General features: G+C 62.3%; 1 protein-coding gene across 20 annotated transcripts in view; it reads right to left on the bottom strand.

Annotated features, from left to right (window-relative positions):
* The window catches only part of LOC105490587 (fibrosin like 1), a 96,460-nt gene that overhangs the window by 29,983 nt on the left and 53,947 nt on the right, over positions 1–12,530 (bottom strand). For 10 of the 20 annotated variants that reach the window (XM_071070738.1, XM_071070732.1, XM_071070734.1 and 7 more), the window contains one exon: positions 8,090–8,215. In XM_071070738.1, coding sequence (XP_070926839.1) covers positions 8,090–8,215 — 126 coding nt within the window. Of the gene's footprint in view, positions 1–978; positions 2,162–8,089; positions 8,216–12,530 lie in introns of those variants that run through there. The other 10 variants (XM_071070743.1, XM_071070744.1, XM_071070741.1 and 7 more) reach the window with 2 other exon arrangements.

A 12,530-nucleotide genomic window follows, 5' to 3' on the forward strand; every position in this document is an offset into this window, starting at 1 on the left:
GTGGCCCCCACGCTCACGGTCTGGTGGGGCGGCTACCGTGGCCCCCATGCTCACGATGGAGTGGGGCGGCTATCGTGGCCCCCACGCTCACGCTCGGGTGGGGCGGCTACTGTGAAGGCCACGGGACACCACGGCCCGGGGCTGCCTGCCGGGGAAAGCCGTGACCCCCTCCGGAGATACACTACATTCCCAACCGAGCAGAGCTGTGCACAGCGCAGGTTTAACATTTGTTAAATATTAAATCACAAGAAACGCGTACCTCCCCCAAGCGCATCTAATTCAGCCACCCCCACAGCCGCCCGGGCCGGCGCGACTCCATTTTACAGGCAAGGAAACTAGGGCTCAGAAGGTCCGCGGTGGAGGTCGCCCCCAGCAGGGGGCAGGATGGGGCCAAAGGCCACACAAGCTTGTCTTCAGAATGTTTGGTTTCCGGTTTCGAGATATAGTTCCAACTGCACATTTTATTTTTCAATTTTTTGGAGACAGAGTCTCACTTTGTCACCCAGGCTGGAGTGCAATGGCACGATCTCAGCTCACTGCAGCCTTGACCTCCCGGGTTAGGTGACCCTCCCTCCTCAGCCTCCCGAGTAGCTGAGACTACAGGCACGCACCACCACACCCAGCTAATTTTGTATTTTTTGTAGAGACAGGGTTTCACCTTTTTGGCCAGGCTGGTCTTAAACTCCTGACCTCAGGTGATCCGCCCGCCTCGGCCTCCCAAAATGCTGGGAGTACAGGCACCCGCCACCACACCCGGCTAATTTTTGTATTTTCAGTAGAGACGGGGTTTTGCCATGTGGCCAGGCTGGTCTCAAATTCCTGACTTCAAGTGATCTGCCCGCCTTAGCCTCCCGAAGTGCTGGGATTACAGGCGTGAGCCACCGCAACTGGCCCAATTGCACATTTTAGAAAAGCATTAAGATGCATGTTTAACATCAATTGAGTTACATTTATTTAAACATACTAATCAAAACCCACCTTATGAAACATCCTTTCTGAGACACCCTGGTCTGTTCCAAATCCACTCTGGGCCGCTGTTTTTGGACCCCCGTTTCTGCTGGTGCCCTGCAATGACACCCCCAGCTGGGCCTCCTGAGGGTGTGGGTTGCCCTCGAGGCTTCTGGGGCAGGGCAGCACCTCTTCCACGTGCCAGGGGTGAAGACCTGAATGGGGGCCCTTGTCACTGCTCCCTGCCACTGCCCAGGGTCCTCCACTAATTGCTGACCCCTCCCAAGGCGGCGAGGCCCTTCCCGACGCTTCAGGGTCTGATGCCCGCTGTGGTGTTCGTGGGACCCCCGAGGTGCCCCGTGGTGACTGATGGCTCTGAGCCCCTTCTCTGGACTTCTGGGCTTCCAGTGCATCCTAAATCTTCCTTTGCCCCGACGGGGACACCACGGGACCCTCAGGACAATCCAGGCTCTGTTCTTGGAGCCCCGTGAGCGAGGCCAGGCCTGTGGGGCGGAGCAGCTGCCCAGGTACAGCCAAGTGGGGCCTCTGAGGCTGGGAAAAGCAGGAAACCAATTCCCCTGAGGTCGGTACCTTGACTTCAGTCTGGTGAGACCCGCCCTGGACCTCCAGCTCCACCGCTGCCACCAGCTTGTGCCGTTCTGAGTGACTGTGTTTACGGGGACTTGTTACAGCAGCTGTGGGACGCTGAGACCCCCTTCCGCCCGTGTTGCCCCGAGTCTGTGATGTCACTGCCTCAGCCAGGCCCCGCTTCTGCTGGGACCGGTGCGGAAGCCTCGCTGGCTGTTGGGCCTTTGATCTGAGGACCCGGGTGCTCGCTCTGCGGTGGTCATGATCTCGGTCCTCAAAGGGACGGACAGGTCCGCACCTTCTGCCCATGCCCTCAGCCTGGCTCCAGCGAAGCACGGATACCAGCTCAGGGTGGGGCGCCACCCCTTCCTGCCCCCAGCAGGCCCCCACCAAACGCCGAGTTCTACCACGTGGGACCCAGGCAAGCAGGGCCCCGCAGCCTGCTATACAGAGAGCACAGATGGCCTGTCTCGGGGACCCAACCACCCAAGGCCCCCACGCCCCACTGAGCCAACCCTCTCAAGGCCCTTCTGGGCTCAGCAGCCCCAAGTCAAAGTGCAGGACTCAGGCAGGAGGGTGGCGGCTTCAGAACCCCGCACACCCTGTGAGGTCACCCCATGGTCACCTGGTGTGGGCAGGATCTATGTCCAGCAAAGGGAGTCCTGGCCCAAGTTCACCAGAGACAGTGCCAGGGACGCCGCTCCCTGCACTTCTGTCCCTAGGGAAGGATGGATGGGCCTCCAAAGCCCCCAGAACGGAGCTCCCAGGAGTGGGCTGGGGTGGGTGGGTGTGAGTCACACACAGAGGAAGGCCTCCGTGAGCCGCAGATACATGCAGCAACCCTTCCTCAGAAGGTGCCTGCCCGGCCTGCCAGCGGCTGGATATAACAAAGGCGTAACCCACACACTGGAAATTTCCCAGGACCCCGTGGAAGCCGAGCAACTGCGGGGTGCCCACGGCAGGGGCCTCCAGCCTGTCCAGCCATCCACTGCCCTTCTGTCCATCCTGACCAGCCGTCCATCTATCCTCTGTCTGTCCAGTGGGGTGAGTACCCATGGCAGGGGCCTCTGGCCTGTCCAGATGTCCACCACCCTTCTGTCCATCCTGCAGGATGAGTACCCATGGCAGGGGCCTCCAGCCTGTCCAGCCATCCATCCATCCTCTGTCTGTCCTGTGGGGTGAGTGTCTACGGCAGGGGCCTCCAGTCTGTCCAGCCGTCCATCCATCCTCTGTCTGTCCTGTGGGGTGAGTGCCCATGGCAGGGGTCTCCAGTCTGTCCAGCCATCCATCCGTCCTTCTGTCCATCCCGTGGGGTGAGTGCCCCATGGCAGGGGCCTCCAGCCTGTCCAGCCATCCATCCATCCTTCTGTCCGTCCCACGGGGTGAGTGCCCCATGGCAGGGGCCTCCAGCCTGTCCAGCCGTCCATCCATCCTCTGTCTGTCCTGTGGGGTGAGTGTCCACGGCAGGGGCCTCCAGTCTGTCCAGCCGTCCATCTGCCCTTCGGTCCGTCCCACGGGGTGAGTGCCCCATGGCAGGGGCCTCCAGTCTGTGCAGCCGTCCATCCGCCCTTCTGTCCGTCCCGCAGGGTGAGTGCCCCATGGCAGGGGCCTCCAGCCTGTCCATCCGTCCACTGCCCTTCTGTCCGTCCTGCAGGGTGAGTGCCCCATGGCTGGGGCCTCCAGCCTGTCCAGCCAGCCATCCGCCCTTCTGTCCCTCCCGCGGGGTGAGTGCCCCATGGCAGGGGGCCTCCAGCCTATCCAGCCATCCATGTGTCCCTCTGTCTGTCCTGCGGGGTTAGTGCCCCATGGCAGGGGCCTCCAGCCTGCACAGCCGTCCATCCGCCCTTCTGTCCGTCCCGCGGGGTGAGTGCCCCATGGCAGGGGCCTCCAGCCTGTCCAGCCAGCCATCCATCCCTCTGTCTGTCCTGCGGGGTTAGTGCCCCATGGCAGGGGCCTCCAGCCTGCACAGCCGTCCATCCGCCCTTCTGTCCGTCCCGCGGGGTGAGTGCCCCATGGCAGGGGCCTCCAGCCTGTCCATCCATCCATCCATCCCTCTGTCTGTCCTGCAGGGTGAGTGCCCCATGGCAGGGGCCTCCAGCCTGTCCATCCGGTCCATCCACCCTTCTGTCCGTCCTGCGGGGTGAGTGCCCCATGGCAGAGGACCTCCAGCCTGTCCAGCCGTCCATCCGTCCCTCTGTCCTGTGGGGTGAGTGCCCATGGCAGGGGCCTCCAGCCTGTCCAGCCGTCCAGCCGTCCCTCTGTCTGTCCCGCTGGTAGTGCCTGAACTCGCAGTTCCCGAGAACAAGAACCTACGAACTTCAGCGACGAGACGGCAGAGGTTCAGAGGGGACCCAGTCAGGCCCAGCGCCCCACCAGAAGAAGGGTCTGCTGGGGAGGGGCTGGGTATGGGGGACTGGCTGGCTTCCTGCCCTCTGGGGTCTGGCCTCGGGGTGGTGGGCAGCTTTCCCCTCTGCCCAGGCTCCACTGTGACCCCATTTTGCAGACAGAACATGGAGGCTGTGGATGGTGGGTCTACCCCACGCTATGTCTGACCTCATGCCGCTGTCCCCCAGCCCTGCCCCTTCCAGGCCGGTGCTCTTGGCCGAGGCCCAGCACTGGGGGTGCTTCCTGGTGGGCTTCTGCGGACAGGCCCGACAGCTGTCCCTTGAGGCGGCCGTGGCGGCCACCAGCAGCAGGAGGAGCGAGGCCACCACCACCTGGCAGCTGCCTATGGAGCCCCATATCGCTCTTCACCCCACACTTTTCCAAGGAAAATGCGGTTAGACACAAACCACAGACTTGCGAAGGGGCCTTCTGGCAGCACCGGAGTCTCCCATCAGCTGCCAAGGGCCAGGAGGGGCTTCGCAGGACGGGTGGCCTCTGGGGAGGGGGGGCTGAGCGGGCACAACGTGAGGGAGGTGGTGGAGAGGTGTCTCGGTCAGTCTGTTCACGTGGAGGAGGGCTGTCCCAGAGTCTCCACCTTGAGTGGCAGGAGAGCCCAGGGTGAGTCCCCAAGGGGTGGCTGGCCTGGTGGGAGCTGGCACCCCAGACCGAGCTCAAGCCCACAGATGTGGGATAAGACATGGAAGCACACTGGCCTGAGACGTGCACCCTCGCCCTCCCCACCACCGTGTCCAGGAGGCTCCTCGAGGTGCACTGCCACCTGCCCCGGCATCTGCCTTCGCGGGCAGGGCTGTTCCCTGCATGTCTGCTGGGTCACCGCCACAGACCCCACCCAGGATGCTGTCTGTGGCTTCTCCATCTCCTGCCCACTGGGAGCGGCCAGGCCACGTGAGCAATGGGCTTCCCAGGTCTGAGTGAGGGTCTCCGAGGGTCCCCGAAGGCACTCGGGGACCTTCCTTCCACAGCCAGTTCACAGATGGGTTCCACACAGGCCCGGGGCTGCGGAGGGGGCTCTGGGCACTGCTGATGCACCCCCATGTTCCCGTCTCAGAGCCAGGAATTCTGCCATCTGGAGCCTGCAGGGCTCTGTCCCTCCTGCCTCTGCCTCCTGCTCCCTGGCAGGGGTGCCGGCCTTGCACAGCAGTGCCCAGAGACAGAGATCTGGATGACTCTGCTCCCAGTGGGTAGCGAGGAGGGCTGGTCACGGCCAGTGGGGCGCTGGCTGACTTCCTACAGTCATGCCTCTGTGTGCGTCTGGATGGGCTCCACACACACCCTCCGTCCAGAGAAAGTTCCTGACCACCTGAACCCAGCACCGGGCAGAGAAGACCAGGAGGGACTGAGGCCTCCTACCCTCCCAACTCTCCCCAACTCAGAAAGCTGACTTCCGAGCCTCGGGCTGGATGCCACAGAGACGTGGAGACGTCTGGACGGGGGTGTCCTATGGTGCAGCATCCCACGCACTCGGAAGGAAACAGAGACTCCTGCTGCATGCTCTGGGCTCCTCCCTCTCGCTCTGCTGCAGGAGACGCGCTGCCGGCTCCCAGAACGCACCAGGGTTGTCCCCACCTCGGCTTCTGTCAAGTCAGCCTGGGACCCCACTCAGAGCACGCCCCAAGGTCACAAGAGATGGACAGGCTGACGGGCCGACAGGAGAGGCCCCTGAGGTTTTCCTGGCCCACTCTGCTGCTCTGCCCGGCCTCCGGGAGCTGCCCCCCAACAGAAGCAAACAGGGCCGCAGGCGGGTCCCACCCACTCTGCCAGCACCCTGCCCCACGTCCGCTAGCGCTCAGACCTTGCAGCAGCCAGAAGGAGCCACCATCGCCGGGACTCAGTGTTTGGTGGAGCTGCCTTCTCCGCTCCCGCCCCGCCAGGCCTCGCTGCTCTCCCCAGAGTGGGCGTGACCTGAAGCACTGCCCTGGAGAAAGCTTGGCAGCCCCTCCCCCTCCCCTGCCGTCCTCCTCAGGACCCATGGCCTCCCTCCCCTGCCATCCTCCTCAGGTCCCGTGGCCTCCCTCCCCTGCCATCCTCCTCAGGACCCGTGGCCTCCCTCCCCTGCCGTCCTCCTCAGGACCCGTGGCCACCACAGCCTCAGGAAGCCCCAACACGGCCCCAACAGCACGGAATGCCAACCTTGCCTGACAGAATCCTGTGTGCAGGAACGCCGGCCTCACCTGACTGCCGGGACCCTCTGTGTGTGGAGCCCTGGCCTGGACTCCCTCCCGGACACCGCCCAGAGCTGGTCATCTCCCCTGGGGCTGCTCAGGCGTCTCAGAGACAAATGCGGACTCTACCTGACCCCATTCTAGAACCCTCTTTCAGCCCGTGCTCTCCCATGGACCCCTCGGCCTCCAGCCCAGGCCCGGGCAGGGGCCGCATCACTGCAGGCACAGCCTGCACAGACACCGGTCAGGTCTCAGAGGCTGGCGTTACCCTTGGTTGCTGGACACTGAGGGTGTGCGGTTACAGGGGTGGCCATCAGCCTTCCCCGCCAGCATCACCTACTCCACGTGGACCTGGCCTCCGGGCCGCAGGTGGCTTTGCCTCACCTCTGTAAGGCAGGCGAGGAGGGGAGAGGGAGCCCCCAGCAGGCCCCAGGCTCCAGAAATCCTCTCCTTCCTGCCTTCCTCAGAGCAGCCCTTGGCTGTGGAGTGTCTTCCCCAAAAACTGCTTTTAAATGAAAGGAGGTGGGGAGGGGGTGAGCGGCTCTTTCCCAGGTGCCCGTGACCTCATTTCATTCCTGAGATCAGGACGAACGTCACTCCGGTGAAATGTTAGGCCTGTCTGGGTTTGAGCACAGGCGCTGTAGGCAGGGGCTGAGGGCCACGCGGAGCCACGCAGGGTCCCGGGTGAGGCCACTCGTGTGGGCTTTGTGACCACCAGGACACGTCCCCAACACTGTCCATCCATGGACGGGCGAGGAGAGGTGCGTGGCGCAGGAACACCGTGGCTGGAAGCAGCCCAGGAAGCTGGAGCCCCAGACGTGGCTGAGCCCGACACCGCGGCCCACATGGCGCCTGCCCTAGAGCCCAGGCCGCAGCCACCGAAGGAGCCAGCACAGCCCAGCCTCTGGCTTCCGTGGCGACTTACCTTGACTTCTTGGGGCATCACCAACTGAACCACCCAGCTTTCCTCTCCCAGCCACCGCCGCTCTGGCTCCAATATCTGGACCCCCACCGGGCCCTCAACTGTGAGACCCCACAGCCCAGACAGCTCCTGCCGGGACACAGGCCACTGTGGGCGTCCCCTAACCCCCGTGCAGACCCCTCGTGGAACTGTTCCATTCATAAAAGCCTGCCTGGAAACCCAGGGCAGTGTCTCCCTGGCCCAAGTGAGAATCGTCGCACACATGCAGTCCACCTTGGGCCTCTGCAGGGCCGTCTCTGAGGCCGGGGTGTCCACTTCCCTGGCACACCTGACAAGGCCCTCACCCCTATCCAGGTGTCCCTGAGTGGCCCTTGGCAGTCACAGGGGGACAGTGAGGCGCAGTGGTGACGGGCCAGGGCCTCACGCCGCGTGCCCGGCCTCCTCACCCTCCTGGGCCCGATGCTCCTCGGCCACAGGAGGTGACGGTTCCTCCCTGAGAGGCTTTGGGATAAGTGGGGCAGGCCCGGGCCTGGGAGCTGCCCTGGGGCAGAAGGAGAGCCCCATGGAGGCTGCTTCGAGGCTCTGAGGGGACACGGCTCAGGGGCTGCTCCAGGGACTTCATTCCTGGCTCAGGCTGCAGGAATCCTGCACTAGTGGGGACTGTGTTGCTCCTGCACACTGAGGGGGACTGTGATGTGGTCATAGGCTGGGCACCTACCGCCTGGTTCTGGGGGCTACTGGGTTTAAGGTGGGGGCTGGGCTCTGCCCCTGCTCCCTCAGGACTGACGGGGCCAGTCCCGGGGCACGGGCCCAGCTGCCCTCTGCTGCCCAGGAGCTGGAGCTGGTGTGCCCGACCCCATGGCAGCCCTGCCCAGGGCACCCTCCTGGCTGGGGCAGCACGGATGCCCACCTGGGCCTGTGTCCCACCAGCCATGGTACTGGCCCCAGCCCTGGACAGGCTCTTCCACAGCCAGGAGAGGCCAGCACCCCCCAACACCACCACAACTGGGAGGCCACAAGCTCCCTGCACCCACCGGGCAGGGGGATCCCCCCAGTGCCCGACCTTCTGCCTGGTCTCCAGGGCCCACCTCGCAGGGCCAGAGTCAGCAGGGGAGGGCAGGGCCGTCAGCCGAGCCCAGGAGGAAGACGCTGGGCTTACCTTGTCGTCTGGGCCGCTCTCGCTGTCGCACTGCAGGAACAGAGAGACAGAAGTGAGTCAGAGCCACACCAACTGGTGTCACCCGCTCGGGGCATGGTAGCAGCCAGGCTGCAGGGGCACGGGGGGGGGGGGCGCCCTGGCTGCTGCCAGGAGCGGGAGGTGCCAGCAGGCCCTGGTGGTCGGGGCAGTTAGGAGGAACGTGGGCCAGGGCCCGGCGCTGCACCAGACAGACCTGGATCACAGCCCCCTTGGGTGCGATGGACAATGGGGCACAGCCAGGCCAACTCACCAGCGGTGGGGACAAGACCGGCCCTGCAGCCTGAGAGGAGCCCTCACTGGTCAGACCCTCAAAGCAGGGCGGCCATGAAGACCCCCATCCCAGGCCAGCCAGAGCCTTCCGCACAGCCAGGAAGGAGGGCAGCCTCTGGCCCAGGACAGCCCTACTGTCCCCAGTGACCCCCGAGGGGATCGATGGCACCACATGGGCTGGGAGATCCAGGCACCCCAGCTCCTCATGGTGGGCAGAGCCTGGGAGCCTTTGGGGTCAGGACAGCCGGGGGCTGGGGAGGGGCTGGCAGCGCACAGAGGGTCACAGCCGCTCAGGGTTAGACACTGGATGCCAGCACCGTCTGTCAGTTTGGCTGGTTAGGGTGGGGGTGTGATAATCCCGAAAAAAAATCCGCTTTCCATTTTCAGTGAGCAGAGCTTTACCAAGAACACACTGACTGCAGTGTCCCCTAAAAGAATCAAAAGAGGAAAAATCCCTTCCTGACAACTGCAATTATGAGGTATTCACGTCGAACGAATGACATGGTGGAAGATAAACCCCCCAGTGCATGGAGGGTGGCGAGTGCCTGACGTGTGGGCGGCACCCCCCTGTGTGGAGCCCCCTGGATTAATGCAGGTCATCGAACGCATGGCCGCCCTCCATGTCCAGCTGCAGCTGCAGAGTTTTTGGTGACGGAGTTCACGGCATGGTGTGAAACGCGCTTTAGCAGACACTCTGCAGCCAGAAAGGGCCGCTCCCAGCGCGTGACAAGTCACACTCCAGGTGACTCCTACTGGTGGGACCCCGAGCAGCTGGGGTGGGCCTGTGGGGGGGTCTCCTGAGGCTGACAGGCTCCCCCAGGCTGTCTGTCCGGCTGTGCGCTGCCCTGGTGGGCTGGGCCAGGACCCCCACGGCGCGTGTTCTTTCCCACACAGAGAGGAAGGTGGGAGCCTCTTCTGGCTACACAACCGTGGCCAAGCCCTCTCCTAGGGTCCCTCCTGGTGTGGCCTTTCCGCCATGGCCAAGCCCTCTCCTAGGGTCTCCCTTGGTCTGGCCTTTAGGATGAGAGGCAGAGGAGAAGGGCCTCAGTCCCACCCGCACCCGTCCAGCCGGGCCCACCACACAAGTACTGAGGGCTCCAAGTCAGAACCAGGCCCGTCCCGCCCCGGAGGCTGCAGGTGCGGAGCTTGCCAAGGGCTGGGCACAGGACCCCGACATGTGGACCAGCTTTGCTGGTGGCCCTGGGCCCCTGGAGGCCTCCATCTCCCCTGCTGTGATATGGGCGGGCCTTGGTGTCTGCTGAGGAAAGTATGAAATGGAACTGCCCAGGCTCAGCCAGGAGCAAAGCAAGCAAAGACCAGGAGGTGGGGCAGGGGAAGGCCCAGACCAGGCACACAAGCTCCTGCAGGGAGCGCAGGGGAGGGGAGGAACATGCCGGAACATGCCAGAACATGCCAGAACACGCCAGGGCTGAGAGGGCCAGAAGAGGGCAAAGCAGGAGCCAAGACTGTGCCGAGGGTGCCCTCTGCACACGGGGAGCCTGGGGAGGGCAGAGAGGGAGTGGGTCCTGGAGGCGGGACAGGAGGCAGCCCCTCCAGCATTCGGAGGCCTATGGGGGCGTCAGGTGCCCTCTGACCTCACAATGGGACTTCTGGGGACCCCAGGAAGGCCTCTCCCTGCTTAATTTGCGCTGCAGAGCCTTCAACTTGGAAACGGCAATCCCACCAGACTGTCGGGTTTCGGCCAATCAGGACTTGAGAGCAGCTTGACACCTGGGGCCACACGGGTGCACCCGTGGCCTAGGGGCCACCTGCCCAGTCTGGCCTCTGCTCTTGTCCCTGCACCCAGATCCCTGCTTAAGCCTGGGTTGGCCCTGAGACCCATGGGCTGGAGCCAGCAGCTCCCACAAGCCCACACCTAGTTACAGATCTCCCCATGGGTTTCAGGTCTGTGACTGGACCCAGCCAGGCTGACCGCACAGGCGAGGGTTTAATGTATCCAACAGCAAGGAGGCAGTGAGGGGTGCTTTCCAACAAGCTTTCCAGCAAGTGCATGAATCCTCTAATTAACCAAACAGCACGGCATTGTCAGACAGGCGCAGGCGGGGCGTGAATTAATTCATGTTATTAAGTCCTACTGAATTAATGTTTAACTGCAGTGGAGTCGGCATGGAATGAGGCAATTAATCAGGGCAAGGAGGAAAAGGAGAGACACATCTGTCTCTTGGGAGCTGCCTGAGTGAGGCGACCTTTCATGGGGCTGGGGCTGGGCTCAGTGGCCCAGGGAACATCACCCTGTGTGGGTTTGGGATAGGCAGGAATGCCTGGGGGCAGAGGACAGACCCCAGGCCCCAAAGGGACATGCTGGGCATGGTCAGGAGGCCAAGACTCAGGCTCCAAAGAAGACGCTGGCTCCATGCTTCACTGCCCCACACTGGGCAAGGCCTTGAGCTCTCTGTGTCTCAGTTTATGCTTCTGTAAATAGGAACAACTTACAGGGTTCTCCCTTACAGCTCAGCGGGTTATTGTGTGACTTAAATAAGTGAATATGTGCAAAACACTAAGGCAGTGCTTGATATATAGTACATTACACACATACGACGGTATCATCACCACCATCATCATCCTCGTTGCCATCACCATTACTCTCATCACCACCATCACCACCATCCTCACCATCACCATCACCACCATCCTCACCATCACCATCACCATAATCACTATCACCATTGTCACAACTATCACCATCACCACTGTCATCACCATCTTCACACCACCACCATCACCATCCTCATTACCACCACCATTATCATCACGATCGTCATCGTGTCACCATCCTCAACAGCACTACCATCACAATTATCTTCACCACCATCACCATGATCACCATCATTACCATCACATCATCCTCACCACCATCTTCACCAGTCACCATCACATCACCCTCATCCTCATTACCATCATTGTCACCGTCACCATCCTCACCATTGTCAACCATCATTGTCACCATCCTCACCGTCACCGTCACTATCCTCACCATCGTCACCATCCTCACCACCATCACCATTGTCACCATCCTCACTATCATCATCACCATCCTCACCACCGTCACCATCACCATCACCATCATTGTCACCATCACCATCATCGTCACCATCATCGTCTGCCCACAAAGCCAAGACCGAGAAGATGCCCTCTCCCCTGGAGTAGATGAAGTCTTAGTCTGGGAGTTTTAGAGTCTGTCAGCCCTGGCAGTGCTCATGCTTGTCTATGATCCTGACGGCCAAGGCTGGAAAGGTGAGCCCTCCTGCAGCCACAAGGAGACCCTGACATCAAGTCTTTCCTTCTCTTTTTTTTTTTGAGACGGAGTCTTGCTCTGCCGCCCAGGCTGGGGTGCAGTGGCCGGATCCCAGCTCACTGCAAGCTCCGCCTCCCAGGTTTACGCCATTCTCCTGCCTCAGCCTCCCGAGTAGCTGGGACTACAGGCGCCCGCCACCTCACCCGGCTACTTTTTTGTATTTTTTAGTAGAGACGGGGTTTCACCGTGTTAGCCAGGATGGTCTCGATCTCCTGACCTCGTGATCCGCCCGTCTCGGCCTCCCAAAGTGCTGGGATTACAGGCTTGAGCCACCGCGCCCGGCCTAGTCTTTCCTTCTCTACTCGTCCTGAGCTCCAACGGCAGCCAGCAGGCAGCAGCTCCCTGTACCATGGTCTGCCAGCACAAGGCCCCTCTGAGTCTGTCTGGCCTCACCATCCAATAATGGCCCTCGAGACCACTTGTCAGTGCTTGTTCTCTCCACCCATGCCCTCAGTCAGTCCGGTTTTAAACTGTGCCAAGGCTCGGGGCCCCTAGACCACTTAAACCCGGGTGCCTGGGATGGGAAGTAGCAGTCGGGTGATTCTGGTGAGTGGCCATGGGGACAGCCTCTGCCCCCGAAACACTGGACTCCCTTCCTTCCTCCTGCCCAGGGCTCTGGCCCTCATGCCTAAGGTGTGGGGCAGCCAGAGGGAGGCACCTGCCAGGGGTTCCAGACCACTCAGCAGCGAGGGTCAGAGGCCAGGTGTGAGCCAGGGCTCC

Source organism: Macaca nemestrina, chromosome 10 (assembly GCF_043159975.1).
Source record: "Macaca nemestrina isolate mMacNem1 chromosome 10, mMacNem.hap1, whole genome shotgun sequence".
NCBI lineage: Eukaryota > Metazoa > Chordata > Mammalia > Primates > Cercopithecidae > Macaca > Macaca nemestrina.